This window comes from Phaenicophaeus curvirostris, chromosome 10, assembly GCF_032191515.1.
Source record: "Phaenicophaeus curvirostris isolate KB17595 chromosome 10, BPBGC_Pcur_1.0, whole genome shotgun sequence".
Taxonomy (NCBI): Eukaryota; Metazoa; Chordata; class Aves; order Cuculiformes; family Cuculidae; genus Phaenicophaeus; species Phaenicophaeus curvirostris.
In genome coordinates, this window is record NC_091401.1 from 10,631,816 (window position 1) to 10,655,286 (window position 23,471).

Below are 23,471 nucleotides of genomic sequence, written 5' to 3' on the forward strand. Positions count from 1 at the left end.
TGCTTGCAGGCTGTGGGACATGGAGGTTAGTGCTCAGGACAAGCACGATAGACACTCTTTTGGATTTTTACCAAATGCTCCCAGCACCCAAGTGTGAGGCACTGGCTGGGTGGCCTTGGGTCAGCACAAGGGCTGAAGGCACCTTTGATACGTGAAAAAAAATGGTCTTTGGTGCAGTTCAGGAGCCTACAGAGACTTTCCCTTTTCTGTGGCATTTCTGATCTCCATGGGGAAGAGCAATGCCTGCTTGTCCCTGCACAAAACAGAAGGAGAGCGTGCCTGTGTCCTTGGGAATGTTGAGGCAGAGCCATGGGAAAGCCCCCACCCTTCTGCCTCCACCGCTTCCCTCAGTGTTGGTGGCTGCACCCAGCACTGCTCCCTCCACTGTCAGTGGTGACCAGGATGCAGCTCTGCCATGTCTCAAAATGCATCCAAAGCACCAAATTAATTTACTTTAGTTTTTTCCATTAATCTCCTGAATACCAAAAAATGGGCTCAAGTATGGGGTTTCTTTTTGGTTTTTTTGGGGTTTTTTTGCCTTTCACTGTGTAAAGGGATATCCCATGGCAGCGTAAGACATTGTTAGCATACAACTTGTTTGGGGCCAGTAACAGCATCAACCCCTCCCGTGACACACGTCATGGTGTGGATCCGTCTAAAGAGATGGCAACATCAAGTCAGATAATTGTGAGGGTGACATGTATGTTGCGATTCATTTGTTATTTTAATTTAATCACAACAATTTTCCTTATACACCCATCTGGCGGCTGGAGCTGTGAGTGGTGCTGCTGCCATGGTGCAGCTCATGTGAGCTGTGGACTGGGTGTATCCGAGCAGGTCTGGGGCACAGGAGGTGGGTGCATGCTGTGGGTACAGCTGTAAGGCTTAGAAGGTGGAAATGGTCATATTTCTGTCACTCAGGCGTTGTGCAGGGCTGAAGGAGGCAGGAGGAGCCAGAAGTGCAGTAGGGTCCTGGGCTGGCCTTGGAGGTGAGGGTGAGTGTGGCTTTGGCAAGGCTGGGGCAGCTCCCCACAGCGCTGTGACCCCACTCCTCTGCCTGAACCCAAATGAAGCACCAGAGCTTCAGCTTGTTTGTGGGGAAAGGCAGTTGAGATGTGCCACAGGGTATTTTATTGCCCCAAAGCAAGAACAGGCAGATCACAAAGCCTTTTCTTGTCTTGCTGGAGCTGTTGATGCTGGTGCTATGAAATTGTTGACCAGGAACTTGATGCTGGCATGCTGTGGGCCCCTCTGTCACCTCAGGGCTGACAGGACAGGAGGGATCCTGACCCTAGCTGCTGGCTCTGTGTGCTCCATGCTCCTTCCATGCCAGCAGCTCATGCCCTTACAGGCAAGGGCTGACTTGGAAGTAGCAAAAACCTTTTAAAGAAGAGGAAAAAGTTGCAGCTGCTGTGATGTTGGCTTCCTCTGAGGAGGATCAAAGAATCATAGAATGGTTTGGGTTGGAAGGGTTCCCAAAGCCCATCCAGTTCCACCCCGTGTCATGGACAGGGACACCTCCCGCTGGACCAGGCTGCTCCAAGCCCCATCCAACCTGGCCTTGAACACCTCCAGGGATGGAGCAGCCACAACTTCCCTAGGCAATCTGGGCCAGGGCCTCCCTACCTCATCATAAAGAATTTCTTCGTAATGTCTAATCTAAATCTTCCCCCTTCCAATTTAAAGCCATTCCCCCGTGTCCTGTCACCACAGGCCCTTGTGAAAAGCCCCTCCCCAGCTTTCTTATAGCCTCTCGGTACTGGGAGGCTGTTCTGAGGTCTCCCTGGAGACTTCTGCAGGCTGAACAACCCCAACTCGGCTGAACAACCCCAGCTCGGCTGAACAACCCCAACTCTCTCAAGTCTCCTCACAGCAGAGGTGCTCCAGCCCTCTGCGCATCTTCAGAGCCTCGTCTGGACGCGTTCCAACAGTTCCATATCCTTCTTATGTTGGGGATTGTAGAACTGGACACAGGTCTCCGGGTGGGATCATGGAGTCACACTCCTGGCCCTGCTCGGGACACCCCAAGGTGTGATGTCCAAACGCTTCTGGGACAGGGTCAGGCTGGCGCCGTGACTGCAGCCCCGGGGAGCAGCGCTCCACCACCCTCTGGGGGAAGCACCTTTCCTAGTGTCTACGCTAACCCCCCCGGCACCTTCCCGTTCCCGGCCGGGACCGCACAGGGCAGGCGAGGGGAGCCCCCCCCGCTCTGGGCGCCCCGTGAGGCGGGCGGGGGCGGGGCGGGGCGGGGCCGAGGGCAGCTCCCTCAGAGCGCCGCGATCCCGGCCCGCTCGGCAGCGCCTCCCGCCGCACCATGTGGCAGCCGGCCACCGAGCGGCTGCAGGTAGGCAGGGGCGAGGAGGGCAGCGGGGGCTGCGGAGCGTCGCCGCCCCACCGCCGCTCTGGGGCAACCTCTGCCCCCGCGCGGGGTGAGGAGGAGGGACCGCTGCAACCCCCCCCGACCCCGGGTCCCAGCGTCCCGGGTCCCCGCCGTGTCCACCCCCCGAGTCCGGGCATCCCGGGTCCTCTCCGTCCCCCTCACCCCCGGAGCATCCTGGCTTCTCTCCGTCCCCCGGGATCATTCCGTCTCCCCGCTGCCCGGCGCTCCCGGCGGGGATTTTGTGCTGGGGGGCGGCTGCGGCCCCTCCGGCCCCGCGGGGTTTACTCCGGTTTCTCCCCGCGCCGCCCCCCGCCCCCCCCCCCCCCCAGCCGGCCCTGCGGTGCGGGGGTGCGGGGTGGGTCCCCCCGCGGGACACAGGGGACACAGAAACCCGCGGGAGCCCTTTGCCGCCCCCAAATCCACCGGTCCGGGGGGCTCGGGAGAACTTGGGTCTCCCCACGCTGCCCTCACACACCCGGCCGGGCTCTGCTACCCTGGGCGCTCTCTTTTTTAATGTAGCTTTTATGCATATTTCGTATTCGGGGGGGAATCTGAGTCGGGCGAGATGAAATAAAACTCACTTTGTAGTTCCTCTGTGTTGCCTCCCTATAGTTTCCAGAGCAAGTGTCTGGTGAGAGCAGTGGGCATCTTAAGTAAGAATCGGTGGTGTGGAGGTGGTGACGAGAAAAGGTTGTTGCTGTTTTTCTGTTTCAAATTGAGAATTTGTTTTGATACTGTCAAGCAGAAAATGCAGAGGTTTGATTGAGTTGATCAGAAAGCCAAGCTGAGCAAATCTGTGAATTTTAATCCACGCCAGCCAGTAATGGGAATTATGCCAGTTCTTAAAAAGAAATACCTTTCTCTACAGTGAGAAACTTTATTTTAATGAATAGGAACGATGTGCTGTATCTGTACTTTATGTGTTCCAGGGTAAAAACGATGTGAGTCAGTTATTATTTATTTATTTTTCTCTTTTAGCCAGAAACATCTCTGTACCAAACACAAACAGCAAGAGCACCTGTTTAAGGAGCTGGTGATCTTGGGCCGGGGTTACCTGTATCACCTCTGCTCTGGGGGGCTGGGATCCCCTCGGGGGTGCTGCTGCCATGGGAGACCTGAGAGGAGGCTGTGCCCAGCAGTTAGGGGCAAAGGAGAAGGGAAAAAGAAGGGGAAAGGCTGAGGTTAATAGTGGTGTGCTGGTCTAGATTGTAAGATTGGCTGTGTGCCCCCTTTCTGGAATTGAGAGGCGTTAAAAATATCAAGATATGAATATCACAAATATTTGATACTGCCTACCAGAGCGTGCAAGGCTAAAGAGAACTAAGTGCCTGTGTTTTGCAGAGTAAGCTTGCGAGCATAACCTTACTTAGCTGCCCCGTGTCGGGGTAGAGTTCTTGCCGTCGGGAAAGCCCAGGTACTGTGGGGAACCAGATGTGCCTGCAAGAGGGCATGTTCTCTGGGCCTCTCGCTTACCCTTTGCAGCACAACACGGGCCTGTAGTGCAAGGAGCCTCTGCTTTTTCCTGTTGCTAGAGAGGAGGCATGAGCGCCAACATTCTCAGCAGCAGCCACTGACTTTGTGCAGCCTACTGTTGGTTGCCTCTAGCTAGAGGATCCAGGCATCCTAAGCCTCCCAAAATGCTGAGTGCCTATGAATGCGGTTCTTGCCAATGGGAGTTGCTTGGGAAGTGTATGAAGAGCTATAGGTGCTCTAAAAAGTCAGAGGGATTCAAAATTGCAGAATTAAAGAGTGCTTTGGACTTGTACCAGGTCCTGAAAATGAGAAGGAGGAAGCCTTGGAAAAGGCACAAGAAGTCCATAATGCTTCTGTGCTTGCACAAGAGGTTAAGTAACAGCACAGTGAACAGTGGCAAAATGAATGTGGGGAGTGGACGGATGCTGGAAGTAAGTAGGATGTGATCCTGTAATTGAAAGCTGGTATAATCCGTATACACACAACCCAGAGTTGCATGGCCTATAGGCTATCTAATATCCCCAATTCCTCTCAATTTTTTTTCCTCCAAAGCAGCTTTGAAACACGGTCATTTCAAGTAACCTGATCTCTCCTTCTGTCTCCAAAAACTAAGTGTTGTGCATTACCAGCCTGGCTGGAGCTGCTGGCAGTTCTGCTTCCCCTCCTGCACCCCCAAGGAGAGTTTGTGCAAGGCGAGAAATGCATGGGTTTCCCCTTCTTCTCCACCTCCTAACATTTTAATTCAGTTTCAGATGTCCCAAGTCTTTCTTTGTCTCGGGCTCCCTCCCTCCTGGCACCCAGCTGCTGTGAAACAAACCTTGGTGCCATTAGGGTGTTGAAGGGAGCCCAGTGCTTGTCACTGCCATTATGAGTGCTCATCTTGTCTGGCAAATGTGTTGGGAGGGTGCTGGCCATGGGATTTTGGTTGTAGCAGGGGGTTATTTGGTCACTGGGTAGAGCAGATTATATCTTGTGTTCTCTGTTCACGTGTTCTGCAGTTACGCGTTATGCCAAGTCTCCACTGTAGGCTATTTGGGGGATATATAATGGCAGGTCCAGCCCTGTCTTCTATAGGTCCTCCTTTGAGCTCGTGTGTGGGTGCAGAGAGTGTGGGGTTGGCACAGCTTTCTTGATGGTTTCAAGTGTGAGTTGGATGTGGTGTAACTTTGTCCCAGATGCATCTTGTGTTAATGTCCAGCCACAGTGAACTGCAGCTCCATCCTAAGTAAAACGGCAATGAAAATATTCTCATCTTTCAGAATATTTCTTTTGGCCTAGTTCAGTCAGGGAAAGCATGAAACTACTTTGGAGCGACTGCCTGTTGGTGTGGGTCAGTCCTGCCCTCATTGCCAAGGGGAGGTGCCCATGTTTAACTGAAACACGAGCAAGTGTTTTGGTGTGAAGTCTTCTGTCTTGTTCTGACATGGTCATTGATGACTTGCAGGTCTCCTTTTCCAGTTTTACGCAGTGTATAACAAAGCTGCGTGTTCCTGGTCTGTGGCTGTTCATGTAAAAGCTGCTTTTGTTCCAAATGTGGTCAGCCCTGTCGTTTCACAGTTTGTGCTGAAATTTTTGGCGTTGACCAGACGGGTACAATTCCAGTAGTGAGGTCAGCAGCAGAGCTCACGCATACGCAATAGGGATGAAGTGTCAGCAGCAGCTGGGTTACAAAAATGTAATGAGCAGGGGCATGAGCTGGACATCTCCCTGCTTGCTGCTGAAATGCTACCCCCTTTTGGGGGCATTGGTTTCTGGCTTTGTAGGAATAAGCTGGGTTCTCCACTTCTCTCTGATGGAGTCTTTTCCTCTTGTCCTGATGCTTAATGTAGAAGGCTTGCTGTTTCTGTAAGATATACTGAATTGAATTCAATGGATTAGGGGAATAAGCTAGAAAAATGTAAATATCCAGGTTGCTGGAATTTCCTTGAAAATACAATACAGTGAGACCTGCTTTTTCTTCTACTGTTCCTTTCCTTTCCCCTTTTGTGATTCATTCACCTATAGTGGTGTCACAGTTAGTTGTATTTTCCCCATAGTTAATGGGACAGTATTTACGTGGGAAATGGCAGAACCAGCATGTTGCAGGAATCTACCATAGGGATCAGCGAGTCCCTGGTGCAGTACTTAAGATTATTGAGATTTTGCAAGTAATACGGACATTAGCATTATTTATGCTTAATGTAGAGAGATGATCTAGGACTGCATCTTTTTTGAAGACTCTTTCCCCTCTTATTTCTATGGCAGTGTTCCTGGTTTGTGTTCAGTGAAATGTGGGTGAATGTACCAAGCATGTGAGTGCCTCCCAGTCTCCTCTGCTGGAGCAGTGATCTGCGGCTGCTTCAGGTATTTAAGGGTTGTTCTCACTGCTGGATAGGCCAGGGCTCCAGCCTGGCGCTTGCTGAACCTTCTGGGTATGGTTTTTGTTGTTGTGTTTGCAGCAGAGCTTATCGATGATTACAAGCAGCGTGCTCCGATTCTTGACTCAGCGTTTGTGGCAGTAGCATTGGTTGAAACAATGACAAAAATATTCTGGAATCTTTAAAATTATTTCCAAATGTACTCTTTATGCCTGGTTCATGAGGTTGGGAGTACTTGGAGATGCAGGTGGGACTTTGGAGCTGCTGGCCTTGTTCATGCTCCTGCTATGTCTCTGAAGTGGCTTTTGAAAACAGAGTCTTCCTGGAGTTGTGTGCCTGCCTGTGAGGTGTTTGCTGTTTGCTCTGAAGCCTAAATTTTCCTGGAAGCTTGAGGCCAGACATTGTTTCAAGATAATAAATCTTAGTGGATGCATATTTTCTGAGGTCATGCTGTTTGCAAGCTCTGTTTATAAGTTTTCCTGTTTCCCTTAACACATGTGGCTGATGGGTATCACCACATCCAGATACATTTTCTCCTGGAGCAGGAGATGCTGACACTGTCTAGCCACATGCTGTAAAGCTGGGAAGCCCTGAGCTGAGCTGTCCCTGTGAGCCTTTTTTCTGGAGGAGCTCTCACTTTTCTTCTACAGGTGGTATGGCCATGGGCTCTCACAAGCAGCAGTCAGCTAGTGGGGAGCAGACAGTGGTGGTGCTGTGAATCCTGCTCCCATCCTTTGTGCTGCCCCTGCCTGTGGGTCCAGGTAGGAAAATGCTGCTGGTTTGGGCACTTTTCTTGGGCACGCAGTTGTCTCTTGTCAATCAGTTGCTTGATTTTTACCTGCCCCAAACCAATGGAGAGCAGCAAGAGAGATCCCCTTGCCCATCGCTGCCTCCCTGCCCGGCCAGCGGCCTGCCTGCTTTGGGGCTGGACATCTATTTGGTGAAGTGGCTTCATAAGGATATCCAAGTGTTAATAGTAGGACTTCAGTCATTCTCTGCTTATCTGGAAATTCTGTATTCTTAGCTATACTCACAGTTTGGGGCCATTTCTGGGTGAGGATTTAATAGTGGACAGCTGTGGTGTATTCTCATATTGCTAGAATTTATTTCTTTCGTAAAATACAATTCCATATCTTTTCTAATGTGCTCTGAAATACTGTGGGGGAGGGCTGCAGGTGGGTGAGATGTGATGAAGTGGGTGATGATGCTCAGGAAGCTTCAGGCCCTTCTTTACTGGGCCAAGTTGGATTCTCTGAACCCAGAAGCTTAATTTTGTCATCATGTAACTTGTGCAACCTCTGTGAAGTCCAGGTGTAACATGTTTCTGTAAGGTGACTTTACCGTAGTCTTTGAGTCGTTGGTGTAATTTACCTCTGCATCATTAAGGTATAGAAGTAAAAACACTGTGCATGTATTGATGGAAGTGAAAAAAGTAAAAGCAGCAGAACTGAGGTGTTGTTGCTCACTTTCTGGCCTGCTTGCAAGCACTGCCCTCCAAGGCTTCATGAACACATAGCTTGTTTTGCTGAGATTTGTTACTGTGCACCATAACACTCCACCCCTGGAGGTGTTCAAGGCCAGGTGGGATGGGGCTTTGAGCAGCTTGATCCAATGGGAGGTGTCCCTGCCCATTGCAGGGAGGGTGGAACTGGATAGGCTTTAAGCTCCCTGCTGACCCAGACTATTCTGATTCTGTGATTTTAAATCTATTGATACTTTGAGATTTGGGGATAATAGACTTTGTTGCTACATGCATGCCTATTGCTTGCATCCACTACCACCTAGTATACACATCAAATGCCTTTCTCATGCCAGGAACATTGAAACTCAACCCCAAAGATAAGTCAGCTCTGGCCAGCATTACCCGTGTGATGGCTTTGAGGTAATCATGGGTGCAGTGGCTTTATGACTGTGTTTTCATCTGTTCAGATGTAGTGTGGTTTTAGGTGCTGTTGGTGCTTTCAAAATGAACTCATTTTTCTATTATATACCTGCTGTTCAGATGCATGTGTACAGTCAGCTGAAACAGTAGTTTTACAATTTTTAAAAGCATTTGGAAAAACTTTTCTTTAAACCAAACACAAGCAGGTTGTAAGTGTAAAGCACACAAACAGCTGTCTAGGCAAAGAGTGCTGCAAGATGTGTAGCAGGACTGATACAACTACTGAGCTCTGGTTTTATTAACTATTATGTCAGAAGGAAAAAGTGAAAAGTATTTGAAATTTAAGCTTGAGTCATGTGGATGCAAATGTCTGGGAAGTCTTACAGCCCAGTGTTTTGGCACTGGATAGCTTCGGGATATCTTTCAAGGCATCAGAGGTTTTGCACTAGTTTGCTGCTATGACTTTACAGCAGTCAGGAATCTTTAAAACAAAGCTCTGTGATTCCAGCAAGCTCATCTGGCACCACTTAGCTCGGGCAGTTCCTTTTTTCTACATTATTTATTCTTTGTAGAAAATGAATGGCTTTGGAAAAATGAAAATTTGGGAAGCATTCTGTGACCAAAAGAAAATCAAACTCAGCGACTGCCTTGTGGAGAGCCCCTTGGGAAATGATCTTAAGGGTTCGTTTATAGTGTACTACTAGTTTCTATTTGTGAAGCTGACAGCCTGTTTGATGACCAAGAAAAATAATAATAATAAAAGAAATCAGTTATTTCCTTGAAGGAAGGCAAACTAAAGCCTTCGGTCTAAGTCGTTCAGAATTTTAACTGTCTGCTTCTTATTTTCTCTCTGTTCCTGGTGGCGGCCAGCAGGACAGTCAGCAGTGCTGTGTCCAGAGCACTGCCGTTCCCTTCTGACGAGCATGGTTGTGTTTGCAGCATACAGACCTTCAGCTGGGTAATGGGAAGTGGGCTAGGGTGCCCAGGCTTTGTGCTAGCATCCTCCCACACAGAGCAGTATGCTGGTGGCTTCATTTGCCATTTGGCTCTCCGTGCAAGCAAGATGAGAGTCTGGCCTATAAACATGTAAATGTGTAGCTGAAAGCTCCCTTCAAGCAGTTTTGAGTACTTGCCTTTTTTTTTCACTTCTTTTTTCTTCACAGTACTTTTATGTATAATTGAACTTATTTGCACTTCAAATAAAAGCTGGAAAAGTTACAGGTGACAGTAGCGTTTGTCTTCTGGGCTATTTCTGAATAAGTGCACCAGAACTCTTTGTTCAAAGCATTTGAATATGGGTGATTGTAACTATGTCCTGAGAAGACCCAATACAGCTTTTCGTGGTTTGGTTTTCTTGCTGAAATACTGAAAATATGGAGTGGAAATAAAGTCTGTGATGAATAGAATCTTCAGAAAGAAATCAGAAGTTGTGTATTGCTGGTATTTGATATTTTAATGATGGCACTTCAACAAAGTTATACGCAGCCTCAGAATGATTAAGTTGATCTCATTGCACTAACCCTTACTTTAGTGGTTCACGGTGGCTTCTGAAGTGTTGGTCTTTTTGAAGACCCTCCAGCATGTTTTCATTGGGAACATTTAAACAGTAACTGCTTTTCTGACAAATGGCTTATCAGGGGTGATAATTCCAATGTTGATTTGGAAATATTAGAATTTTGCTGTTCCAGTTGTTTGCCTTTGTTTCCTCTGAGACTTTTGCTGTTCTGTCATGCTGAGGAGGGGCTTCAAAGGAGGGACTGGGAGATCTGGAGCAGGTCGGGAGCCTTTTAGGGCTTTCACTCCCCTCTCACAGCTTAATGGTTTGTTGTGCTTCCAGGCAATGGTAGCAGCCAGATTTCTGACCTGAGTTACTAATAATGAGTATTGCTGACTGATTTATGCTGCAAGTGCAGTGGTTTGGTTTGGGGTCTCTATGCCAGGGCACCAGTGCAGTCATACCCTGTTGTGGTGTTGGGTCTGTGTCATGTTGGACAATATTCAAGCAGTTCCTCATGTGAAAACATTTTCTCCAGATATATTTGATGGGAACTGCCAAGAACACTGAGAGCAGATAGAAAGTTAATTAAGTGTCCTGAAGCTCAGATTTGTGTCCATCCCTTTCTTCCTGTGCCAGGCTCCCTCTGGGTTTGAGAGATGGTTATTCCATGTGTTTTGTGTGATGCTTTCAGAATGGCTGGAGTAAGTTTCCAAGTATTTAAAGCCCCCATTTATGGCTAGGCTTTTTCAGAGAGCATTCTTCCTGGTGGACTGAGCTCTTTTGAAAACTTACCCACTGCTTCACTGCCTGGAGAGCAGAAGTGATGTTCAGTCTGGTCCCACTGGTTGAGTAGCTGCTCTGAAGGTCTTGCAGTGGGATCCGGTCTGAGCTCCACTAGGGTCAGTGTCAACCTTTTTCCTGATTGGATTGTAGAGCAGGGCAGCAATCCTGCCCGTCAGACTTGCTGGGGATCCGGAAAGTTTATATAGTCTTATTAAAAGCAAACATTTCTTTATGCTATGGAGCTTCTTCCTGAGAGTGGCTGCTGGTTGGAAGCCAGGGCGGAGGAGTTTGAGGTCTGCAGTGGACCAGGGGCATGGGACCTCTGTGATGATGGCAGCAACATCAAATACATTATATAAGCCTGCACGTTTCTACCTCTCCGTTCCCTCCTTAAGCCTGGGTGTTGAGAGACAGAAGAGATGAGTGGATGTAGCATTTCCTGTCTGAATGGCTGCAGAGGGAGGCTCTCCAGAGTGAATCTTAGCTACTTGATGAATTTCATGTAGCTGGGGATGAGCTTTCCTGCTGTCAGGATTGATGTGTGCTATCTGAGCAAATGAAAATGATGCTGACCTGAAAATGGTATAGTTTCTTGGTGTGTGTGAATGAGTTACACATGCATCCAGTCATTCTGGTAGAAAAACCAGAAAAACAACAACAAAAAAATCTGTTGTTGTTTATTAAAGCGACCCAGTCCAAATTAATATACTGATCTTGGTTTCTAGTGTTAAGAAATCTTGTCCTCAGTTTCTTAGTATTTCCTTCTGCTGAGGAAAAGAATGCCACAAGAAAAGTAGTGTCACAGTGTGCTCTTTCTCCTGGTGACAACTTGGAGCTAGAAAGCATAGAGACAAACAGCAAAATTGTTAGAAAAAGATACAGCCGATTTTGAAAGCAGGGTTTTATTCCTCCTTCCCCCCCGCCATCAAATTTTAGACTACTTAAAAAAACCTTTTGCCCATTTTTAGCTTCTCCAACTGGAACTTATATTTTTTTTCCCCAGTTTCTGACCAGAGAAGTGTTTTTTGGAACTTGGGCAAACGGCAAGGCTGGGTGTTGGGGCATGGTGTGTACATCTGCCCTGGCTTGCCGCACTGTGTGTGTGCGGAAGGCAGGAGTGAACTTCTGTCATCGTTCAGAAAATGCTCAGTTTAAGCATCAGATTAACAAGAGTAAGGCAATACAGAGGTTGGAGAGAGGATTTTGGCTGTGTGTTGCTTTGCAACTTGGGATTTCCAGTTGTCTGATGAGCTGAGTGATGCTTTCTTTGGGATTGTTGGAGAGTGACCTGAGGAAGTATTACTTCAGGTACAGAAACAGGCAACTTAACAGATTTTTCATATGTGGCTATTTTAAGGCAGAGGTGAACTCAAACTTGGAAGCATTTGCATTATCGTGCGGAAGATGAAGTGAGATATTTCTGTGGCTGGCTTGCTTATCCCATAGTATCCGTGTTGTTTTCTGTGCTGCCAGTTCCAGAACTGTTGATTGGTATTAAATCAGTTTTAATGTGACATGATTTTTTTCACTTTGTGTTGTTTTTTGGTGTCCCTTCCCCGCCCCCCAAAGGAATTTTCTGTCTTTGACCATAAATTTGAATCAGAAAATGAAGAAGCTTGAATCTTGCCCCAGTGCTTTTAGGAGGGAGCCTGTACAGCACAGATCTGCACAGGCTTCAGTTTTCACAGCTGCGCTCTGTTGTTTGGATTAGAATCAGAAGGAAGGGTATTTTGAAAATATCGTCTCTCCCGATAGTTTAGCTGAAAGGGCCTATTGAGCTGGGTACCATGTGTTTGAGAAAATCCTGATAGTAAAGACAGCTTTGGTGCCTCCTGCTAAAATGAACGGCACTATTGAAGAGTGCTAGGTGGTTCACTTTTCTGGTAGGCAACAAAGAGTGAACCCAGCAGTGGCCAGCAGGAGCAGGGAAGTGATTGTGCCTCTGTACTCAGCATTGGTGAGGCTGCACCTTGAATCCTGTGTTCAGTTTTGAGCCACTCACTACAAGAAGGGTATTGAGGTGCAGGAGCATGTCCAGAGAAGAGCTATGAAGCTGGTGAAGGTGCTGGAGAACAAGTCTTATGAGAGGCAGCTGAGGGAACTGGGGTTGTTTAGCCTTGGAGAAGAGGAGGCTGAGAGGAGACCTCATCACTGTCTTCAACTCCCTGAAAGGAGGTTGTAGTGAGGTGGGTGTTGGTCTCTTCTTCCAAGTGACAGGTGATAGGATGAGAGGCCTCAGGTTGCAGCAGGGCAGGTTCAGATTAGACACCAGGAAAGATATTTTCACCAAAAGGGTTCTTGGGCACTTGCAGAGGCTGCCCAAGGAGGTGGTTGGGTCACCATCCCTGGACATATTTTAAAGATGGATAGACGAAGTGCTCAGGGATATGGTTTAGTAGTGGGCAGGTATGGTTGGACTCAATCTTTTCCAACCAAGTGATTCTATGATTCTATGATTAAACTGCCTGAAGCACAGGACAAGGCACAGGGCTTGGCCGTGTCTTTGCCCTTGCCTGCTTATGGGCTGGGGTGCTCTCAGGAAGGGTAGATTTGTGATCCTGTCTCCCCTCAGGCTGTGCAGCACAACCACCAACAAAGCCGCCTGTTGGGAGATGTGGTTGAGGTGATGGAGGGAGCAGAGCCCACTCTGTTGTGTTCTTGTTGGTGGAGCATCAGTGCTGAGGTCTGCAGAGGAGATGTTACTTTCTACAAGACTGGAAGGTTCAATTTGATAAATGTGCGCTAAATCATTCAGATTTAAGAATGCAGTCTTATCTCCACGCCTTTGAATCCATTAACTTTTATCTTACCATTTGAGATGGCAATATAACTTTTCAGTGGTTTATAAGGAATGTTAGGAAGCATTTGTCTGTGAGCGACTGTTTTGTTTTGATCTGATGTTTAGAGGCTCTTGTTTTCATTAAAACGCCTGAAGCTTGGTGTAGGACGTGTTACTTTTTCAAAGGGCAAAGCTTTAATCTCCTACCTTTAATATACAAAGTTGCTATAGGAGGAACAGTTGCACAGTTTGAAAGGTTGCAGGAGCCATAGGTTCTACTGTTGCCTTTTCCTGCAGACCAGTGTTGTGATATTCGTTTGTTTCTTTCTCCTTCTTGTCGCCTTGAGGTTATGTCTAACTCCTTGTTCCTCCCCTTTGCAATCCTGTAGCTTTTTTTTTTTTTTTTTTTTTCCTGTAGCAGAACATGCTTCCATGGAGTTACCCCACTGCAAAGACTTGGGCTTTTGTTTTCCTTGACAGTTGTCGTGGATGGAGTTCAGAATATTTCCTTGGAGGTGTCCACTGGGGAGTGGGGCTGCCTGATATAGGAAACAAGCTCCATCAGAAATACCGTGCTTGCTGCAATGTGTGTAGGGGTGAAAGGCAGCCTTTCCATGCATCCCAGCAAGCCTGCGGACAGTCTCTAAGTGAAGGAGATGAATGCTCAGGAGCCCTGTGTGTGCAACCCTTGCACTGAAACGGCTCACTTCTGGTTGGTTACAAGAAATATATATTTATTTTAAGTGATTTTCAGAGGACTTCTGTATTGTCTATTCTGATTAGGATTTTTATGTCTCAGCGTCAGAAGTTATTCATGCTGCTTACAACCACATGTAGCAGGCAGCATCAACCAGGGAGACGCCTGTACCTTGTTTGTTCTGAAGTTTACTGCACTGATTCCGCAAGTAACAGGCTGACCTTTCTTTCCTCTGTTATGGTCCGAGGGTGTTCTTATGTGGATGTGGAGCTTTCCAAGATAAACAAAGTGAATGTGGTTTGGCATTTAAATCGCTAACATTGTATCAAGCTAGAGGATTTCAGAAGCTATTAGTGTCTAAAGAGATGTCATTTTGTTCACTTGGGGATAAGGTTTGCCCCTGTCTATATGTGGGTCTTTATTTTTTTGTCCAAATTCAGATCTTGAGAATGCTGTTATAAATCTAAGTGCCATTGCTAATGCCAGTGGAGTTTTTCTGTGTTTCTTCTGCTCTGATTGAGAAGAAACTTCATGTGTTTTTAAGAGCTCAATTCTTATCTGATTTTTTTCTTTTTTTTTTCTTTTTTTTTTTTTTCTTTTTTAAAAGAGTAGATACGTGTGACCAGATTTAATGCCTAAGAGAGCTGAGCTGAATTTTTCTGTATGACTCTCTTTGGAAAGCATGTGTTATTAAGATCATTTTGGGCTGAGCCCTAATGCTGTTTGGATAAAGGCTGCTATGTATTGACAGAGGAACGTCTGTGTCATGCTGTGAGCTCGCCACCCGCTTGCTTTGGGATGGAAGGAAAATGCTTTATAAAGTATTTCTGGAAGTGTTAATAAGCCTCACAGTCGCATGGTTCCTACTGTGAGGGGGAAAAGGAGCATGGATTGGTGCGAGGCTGTGGTGGCTGCCTCGGCAGTAGACTCAGAGCATCACTGGCTGTTGGCCCCATGGTGCCCGCAGCCCCCTCCCAGCACAGTGTTCAGCCTACCACCCACCTTTGTGGCTTCAGCAAATATTTTCGGTCTCCAGCTAAAACCCGTATTTCTTTTATTTTTGTGAATCCAGTTTGTTTCTGAGACCTCTTATTTTCATATTTTCTTATGAAAACTGAATATATTTTCTTCAAAGGATTTAAAATATCTGCTTTTTCTTTTTCCCCCCCAGCACTTCTCGGGGACATTAAGTGTTTCTTACCTAGCAGCCATTGTTACAGACCTGAAATTAGATAGCAGTCTGCCTTGTCCTGGGATAAAAAACAGTCCCCAACATTTTCTCAGTCTCATATCCATACCCAGAACAACAGGAAAATGCTGTCATGTTCTTCCCTATTAGTCCCAAATCTATGTGTTGATTTCTTATTTTTAAACAGCTTTCTCAGAGGTTTTTTTAATCTGGTCTCCTTACAACTTAGTATAAATCTGCATTAAATCAGATTGAAACATTGACTTTAAAATGACTTGGTCCTTGGAGTGGTGTACATGACTTCCCATACTGATAGTAAAGTCATGTTGAGCATTTGAGGAGTTGGTTAATGAAGTTGGTTGCTGTTAATCATTGCAACTGCGCTGCAGAGCTGTCAACGCAGAGTGGTTACGGCTGGGTAATACAGTTTCCAGAAAAACTGCAGTCTTTGTAGCATCCCAGTTAGTAGGTGTCAACAGGCAGCAGTATGGTTTTATCTAAGATAGAGTTTTATTATTTTATTAGCCCCTTTTGTTGGGGCTCTCTGGCTGAAGGAGCAGGTAAAGGCTCCCTTTGCAATGCCAGTGGGATTGGCTGGCCAGGGAGGCAACAGGGCTGTTGGGACTGCTCTGGGATACTCGATGATTATTTTGCAGTGGGAAAAAATTGACACAGCGCATCTCATCCATTTGTTGGAGATGTAGAGGAATGACTTTCAAGAATGTCATCACCTCCATAATGTGATCAGTTTCTCCACTTGGAAGGAGGTGACTGCAGTGCCAGCAATGCCAAAGTGATGTTGTATGCTGGATTCTCTCCTGTGCAGTGACGCTATCCTGGTGAAGAGTGGGTGTAATGTTGTCTGCACCAGAATAACTTCACTTGCTTTGCCTGGGTGTCACAATACTTGGCATCGTCACCCTCTTTGGCCCTTCTAATCCTTCCTGTGTATGGGCACAAACAGGGTAAAGAAATGGTAAAGTCCAGATCTCCAGCAGAGCACAAAGTTGGGCTCATCATGAGGAAGTGGGCTGTAATCTTGTGCTTTATAAAATTCTTATGTATGCGATGGTTTATACGGGTCCAGCCTTCAAACAAGGCTTTTGAAGAGAGTTCAGAGGCAGGCATGAGTCTGAGGCTGCTCTGCACTTGGTGCCTCCAGTTGCTCGCCTGCCTTGATAGACCTGTCCAAGAGCTAAAGGGCTTTGTAGCTGGAGTTTCTGCTCTACGTGCTGCATAGTGATGTACTGCTGGGGCTGAGTATCCCACATGGAGGTTTTCTGCACCCTGACTACAGATTCACGCTTTGCTCTAGGAAATATTTAATACCGTTCTGCTTTGTATACCTGGACATCAAAAGAGAATGTGGTTTTTCTAGCTAATCTTTGTCTCTTTCAAACTAATTGTAAGTTAAATAAAGCAAAGAGAAAGCATGTGGAGTCTGGCCAGCTCTTAGTAATGTCTGAACCAACTACTCCAATGCTGCATTATTTCTCAGACTTGAATTTACTGAACTTAGGTGGAGTTCTGAAGTTTTAAGCTGTATAACTTAGATTCACTGTGTGTATTTGATTGCTGTTTTTTGTTTGTTTTCTTTGCTTTTCCCTGAGTGGCTCAATATAAATACTTATTTTAAGCAGAGGATATGGGAGAGGTAGAGGGAAAAAAGAAAGGATTATTGCTGCCAGCATTTACGTTATAGATAACTGCCCTGGGAGTTAGCACTGAAGGGCCTAATATTCAGGGTACTCACTTACAGGGATTGTATTAAGATCTGTAATTTATCTCCATTCCTGTGCAGTTTTTGGTGCTGGAGAGATGTATCCTTCTCCTTTGGACCTGCCGTAGGGTCAGCAGAGGGGAGGATGCTGTGTGAGTGAGCATTGCCTTGTTTTCCTCACTTGGTTGTTTTGCCTTTTCCTCCTCTCCCAGAGCAGCCAGATCTAGGATGCCGTGTGTCTGGCTGCCGAGGCACTGGATGGACAATGGCTGGGTCATCACTTGAGGAGCCGAAGGGTTACAGTGAGGAGCAAGATGATTTTAGTTTCTAATATGCATGCTTAGATTAATACCTTGTGAACCCTGTGGTGACCTGTAACACCATGTAGTTACTAGTATAATTCTTTATTCTTGGTATGTAGATACAGATATGTGGTAGGATTAATGCAGAATTGTAAATACTTAGTATTCAGTTTAAGTCAAATCAGTTTGTCAGACTGCTTCCTTTTGTGTTTTTTCTTATTTTTAATTGGTGAAAGAGTATGCACAAATGGGGTTCAGATGACCAGAGCCTCCAGAATCTCATTATCTCAACTGAAAAATGTCAGCCTTTGATATTAATAAGTGATTTATCTAGTACATGATTTAGTCCCTGGGGAGAAATGGAATGACTGTTACAACCATTCTTCACTTCTAGATGATAATGCTAAGCTATAGCCCTTGGCTCCTTAGAATGAATAACTCTGGGCCTAGGACATTATTTTCATATGTTAGAACATCTCAATTCCATTACGTTTTATTCTGGAATGCCTTCATTTAGAAAAAGCTGGAAGGTGCACAAAGGACATCCTCCTGTATCCCCTAATGTTGTTCTTCAGCTTTTTACAGTCTGCAGATGTGTTGCCAGTGCTCTGCCCCTTCTTTTTTTAAAAATCAAACTGTTTTGTTTCCGTTGACTATTCTTCACTTACTGGAGGAAATAAGTTGTTTAGACAATGTGTAGGGATTAGCTGTCTATTGAACTACCACAGTAAACAAGTGATTAATTCTCATCAGAATGTACACTGTGCTCTGTGCTTGGATTTTATGGAGTCGTCTGGAAAAGAAAATATTTTTCTGTCTAAAAAGCATTTCCTACCCAGTAACCAGCTATGAAAGAAACAGCTTGAAAGAATTTCCTGGCCAAAGAAAAGGATCAGTACATACTTTTAGTTTGCCATTGTGGTTAACATCACTATGTGTTTTTCTAGTGTGTCCTCAGTTTTATTTACCTTGTGTTAATAAACATAGGTACAGGAATAACAGTCTGTCTGAACCGACCTGTTTGATGTTTTCTTTTTCGAATGCCAATGCTGGGATTTTGCACAGGATAATCTGAGGATTCAGACTTGGATTTGCTCCTGTTTGAAATTGCTGTTGAAATACTGATGACTTTGCTGCTGGATCAGGGGCCTGAGGGTTGTGCATTGCATTTTTTAGGATTGTAGAATCATAGAATAGTTTGAGTTGGAAGGGACCTTAAAGCCCATCTAGTTCCACCCCCCTGCTGTGGGCAGAGACACCTCCCACTGGATCAGGCTGCTCAAAGCCTCATCCATTCTGGCCTTGAACACCTCCAGGGATGGGGCAGCCACGACTTCCCTGGACACCGTGGGCCAGAGTACAGCCAGTGACAGACAGCTTTTGATGACCAGCTTTTGTCTTAGAAACAAAAATGTAGCGTTTATTTCATCTTCTCATCTAGGTTAGTGAACAACTGTTAGGAGTACCAGGTGACGTGCAGCTGCTGGTTTGCAGAGCTAGGAAGATGTTTTTTAAGCCATCACCAGTAGGTAAAGGAAAGTTGGGGTTAGCAATGCTGGTGTTTCCAGAAAATGAGAAGTCGAAGGTGGCAAACGTGTGGTAATCCTCAGGACTTTTGCTCAGCCTCCCCATTAGTGCAGGAGTTTTTCTGTTGTCTTATAGCTTTGCCGGTTGCATTTCTTAATGGGCCAGCGTAGGGGCTTTTGACACATTGTGGGCAGTGTTCTGCTGGCATTGATCCCTCTTAGCAAGCTGCCCTGCATGTGCATGTGCCTTAAGCTACCCGTAACTCAGCAGGATGAAATTATTCCAAATTGCACGTATCCTCTTCCCTTGGATTTTTCCAGTCTTATTTAGTTGGTTTTACTCCTACCCTATCCCCGTCCCAGTGTATTTCCTAACCGGGTGCGTCCTGGGCAGCTCTGCCACGTTGTCATCTCTGGGGTGTCCTGAGACTAAGGTTGCAGTGTCATTTTGCTGTTGTATTGTACAGAAAATGAGTGCTTAACTTGTCCGATTTCCTTGCTGATTCCTAGCAGAGCTGTTTGCCTTCGTTTAAATCGTGCATCAATTCAGCCTCATCCTCATAGTCTGGGATTTCTGTGGTGCTTTATTTTCTATAGATATGAGGTTATGTGTGATTTTTCATCTTAAATTGTTGTTGCTTTTAAGTTGGCTTTTATCTGTTACTCTTGCTGTCAACATCTTAAACTGTGATCCTGAGATGCTCATAAAATAGGGAGGCATATGAGAAGATTCCTAAATGTATTCATCCCTTGCATTCTCTCAGCTGTGACTGTTTCCATACTTACAGATGTGTTACAACTTTGGGAGATCAGGGGTGAAAGCAAGAACTGTTAGGGATGGTGACCTCTGTGGTACCAAAAGACAGTCTAGACACCCCAGGTGGTTCTTCAGTAGCTGTGTTCTCTGGCAAAAGTAGGTCTGAAATGTTTTTGGAGGCTGGGTACAGAGTAAGACCCATAAATAGATCCTGTAAACTTGCTCTCCTGAGTTGCAGAGCATCCCTCAGAAGGTCACACCTAAAGACTGCCTGTTATTCATGCTGTATACATTTATACGTGAGTTATATATATTTATACTGCTGTTAAAATATCACAAAATTGGAACTGTAAGTGGAGAAACCATGTCAATTGGAATAGTAAAATCAAGGAGCATGCCCCTAATAAGTGTTGTAATGTAATTGTAAATAGGTGCACACTTTTGTAGCAGTAACAAAGGTCTCATTTCTGCAAACTTCAGCCATGTGCTTATTTTTACCTACTGGGAGCAGCCACCAGCGCCCACAGGCTTGTGCACTGCACAGTAAGTATGCATCTGATTTCTGGCAGGAATGAGGTCTTGCTAAATATTCAATGTGTTTCAATGCACATGTATCTTTTCTGGAATGGAAAACATCTTTTATTCCCTGGGCTGAGCTGGCAGCCAGTACAGAAGGGCAGTCTGCTTACTGTTTATCAATCCAGGGAGAAGTCCAGCTCTTATGAGTGTATTTCCCAAAAGCATCAATAGAAAGTTTAACTATCTTCCACTCTTTTTTAAATTACATAAATATGGCCATTCAAGGAGGCATTTAATTCTTCAAATATAGCGAGGCAGGTGTTAGTGGATTAAGGGTAGAGGGTTTAACTCTGTATTGTCCAAAGCCTTGCTTGTGTCAGGTTGCTGCCCATGGCTGGATACCATATGACAATGCATGATTTGTACTGGGAGGTGCTGTGGGAGCATCTCCCTGCTGTGGACTAGCCTCAGGTGGGGAATCCCATCCTGCCATGTCCACATGCCCTCTGTGAGGGGGATGCAGCCAGCATGCTGGAGCTTTTTTAGGGCACCTGTAGGGGTTTTACCTGTGGATGGTGTCTTTTGGGGAAACCCTGATGTAAACTATTGCTCTGTACAGCTATCTATGCAGAGCGTATTCAGGAAGAATAAACAGCTTGGTCCTGATGCATTTGTTAAGCTATTCCATTCGTTTTAATTAGTCTAATTTAAGCTGTGATGTACATGTGTAAAAATGGACCTTGATCATTTTGGAGCTTGGTTGAAACCAGTCCTGATCCAGGGCTGTCAATAAAACCCTGACAGTGAGTGGATGCCAGAGGGCTTTAGAAGGATCTTTTCAGATGATTCTTGTGCAGTAGGTTTCCAATGTGGCTAAGGATGTGTTAAAAATCTGTAGTGGAGTATTTTACCCTCAGAGTGTCTTAATTATTTGAGATCTAGTAAGAAAATTTCTTGCATAAGTTGTGGCAGCCCATTTCACTGAATGAACACCAGGTTTATTACTATATGAACTCAATAATTAGTTTGTTATCCATGCATAAGCACTTCATCCTGGTGGTTTTCTCACAGAGAATAATTTGCCTTTTATTTGTTGAGGGTGTTTATTTTGGTGAAAACAGAAGTCCCATTCATGATAGGCAGAGCGAATGTAGTAAAACACTATCATAGCTGGGGTTTGTACACTATGGATTTATGTCAAGAATGTTAATGATTTGTTTATGAATAAGTGAGCCTGTAGTATTGTGAAACTATCTGGCAGGGTTGCTGAATGGACATTTTGAAAGCAGAGGATCCTTGAACTGAATAAGCTGTAGATATTTGTATGTCTCAGACTAGTCATAAGTAGGCTTATGGATTTTAAACAGTATTGTTTATTTAATACATAGCATCTTCTACAGCACTCATCTGGCACATGTATAGGCCACTCGATAACAAGCAAGGAGATTGTTAAGAATTTTTTAAGGGCAGTTAATCTCCTTCTAGTGGGCTTTGTTTTAAAAATAAGGTCTTCTTCCAGGAAGCAACCCAAAGCCTTAAGCAGAGCAGCGTGATGTTTGCAGAGTCGGTGTGGATCAGGAATGTACTCTGGATTTGCAGAGTCTCACTTGGGTGTAGCACCTTGCTTACCAGAGCCACCACTTGCAGCTGGAAAGCTGCCCGGCAGAAAAGGACCTGGGGGTGTCGCTTGACGGCTTGCTGATCATGAGCCAGCAGTGGCCCACGTGGCTAAGAAGGCCAATGGCATCTTGGTTTGTATCAGAAACAGTGTGGCCAGCAGGAGTAGGGAAGTGATTGTGCCACTGTAGTCATCATTGGTGAGCCTGCACCTTGAATCCTATGTTTGGTTTTGGGACCCTCACTACAAGCAGACTGAGCTGCAGGAGCATGTTCAGAGAAGGGTGATGAAGTTGGTTAAGGTTCCAGACAAAGTCACGTGAAGAATGGCTGTGGGAACTTGAGCTGTTTTGCCTGGAGAAGGGGAGACTGAGGGAAGAACTTAATCTCAACAGTTACCTGAAAGGAGGTTGTAGTGAGATGGGTGTTGGTCTCTTCTCCTAAGTAACAAAGGATAGAACGAGAGGAAATGGCCTCAAGTTGTATAAGAGGAGGGTTAGACTGGATATTAGGAAAATTTTTTTTGCTTGAAGGAGTGGTGAAGCCCTGGAACAGGCTGCCCGGGGTAATGGTTGAGTCACCATCCCTGAAGGTTTTAAAAAAAACAGGTAGGATGATGTACTTCGGGACATGGTTTAGTAGGCATGGTGGTGTTGGGCTAACAGTTGGGCTTGTTGATCTTAGAAACCATTAAGGTTGGAAAAGACCTCTATGATTGTTGTATGGTCCCAAATGTGCACCTTTCTAATGAGTGTTTGGGAAGGGTTTGCTACTTTCTTCTGATGCCTGTTTTCTTGAAAGGATGGGTTAGAAGGGTGGTCTGTTGCCTTCTTACATGAGTCCAAAGAGCAGTATCTCCTGCCTATCTGGGTCTACTTGTGAGAAATGAAGCACAGTCCCTCAAAAGAATAATTTGGGGAATGTGTTGCTCCTCAACCCAGGTAACGATTCCTTGATTTACCTGTTATAGTTTGCATGGTCCATCTAATCACTGGGATATCAAATCTACTGACCAACAACTTATGTCCAGCTGCACAAAGTGAGAGTGCTCTCACTGTTTTGGGCCCAAGTCCTTAAACCAAGTTGTGAAGTTTTGTGCTATGGGAAATATAAAGTTTCAAAAATTTGATTGTACTGTTTATCTTCTCTCTAACCGTCTTTCCTGAGATGAGTTTTATAGCTGGATAGATAAAGGGGCACAAATGCTTTACATAAAGAAAGGGTTGTCACTCAAGTGTGATTTAATGCATTTTAAAATGTAGCTAAGCCTCTTGAAAAACTGCTGGGAAAAGGTGATGTGTTGGTTGCTAGAGCAGGAAGCTTTGCTGTGTGACTTTATGAACCGTGGGTAGCTGATCCCAAACCTGAAGGACTTCAGTGCTGCATTTGGGAAGTGTCAGAGGCAGTTGGTGGTGTGCATGCAGGCTATTGTCTGGAGCGCAACTAAACTCTGCCTGATAAATTATGGTATTTCTTGAAATAGTGCCTTGTACTTTTTAATGAGCTGAGCTATCAGCTCTGCATCAGTGATTGGTTAAAATGAAGCAAGAATTGCTTTAACATTAAAACTGTGCCTGGAGGTCTTCTCTGAGAAATTACTATGATTGTTAAGTGAATATAATATGCTAAGACAATCTTGCTTCTTTGCTGTGCCTTTTTTTTCATACCGAGTATGATTTTGAAAGTTGAAACACGTAGGGAAGAAAAGTAAATGTTCAAATGGGAATGTCTTTGGAAGCTATGCAGTGCTTTTTTCCTTTGAATGTGGATAGGGAAGAGAGGTAAGACACAATTTATTGAAATTCAACATTTATGGAAGAATTGGATTTTCTTTATGTCCGGTTTGATTGTGTGCCAAATGGAAAAGAGGCTGAAGCCAGAGCACTGCATGCGCTGAACTGGAGAAGAATCTCTTCCAAACTGAGTAGGCTGGCGAAAAATGAGCCTTGTATTGCTTGTTCCTTCTGCTGTGCATGCACACCTACAGCTAAA

General features: G+C 45.4%; 1 protein-coding gene across 1 annotated transcript in view; it reads left to right on the top strand.

Annotated features, from left to right (window-relative positions):
• Positions 1–2,244: 2,244 nt before the first annotated feature.
• PID1 (phosphotyrosine interaction domain containing 1) overlaps positions 2,245–23,471 on the top strand; it is an 87,877-nt gene continuing 66,650 nt past the window's right edge. Inside the window, exon 1 of the mRNA XM_069864771.1 lies at positions 2,245–2,344. Within this exon, the coding sequence (XP_069720872.1) occupies positions 2,315–2,344 (30 nt within the window). The 5' untranslated portion in view covers positions 2,245–2,314. The remainder of the gene's footprint in view (positions 2,345–23,471) is intronic.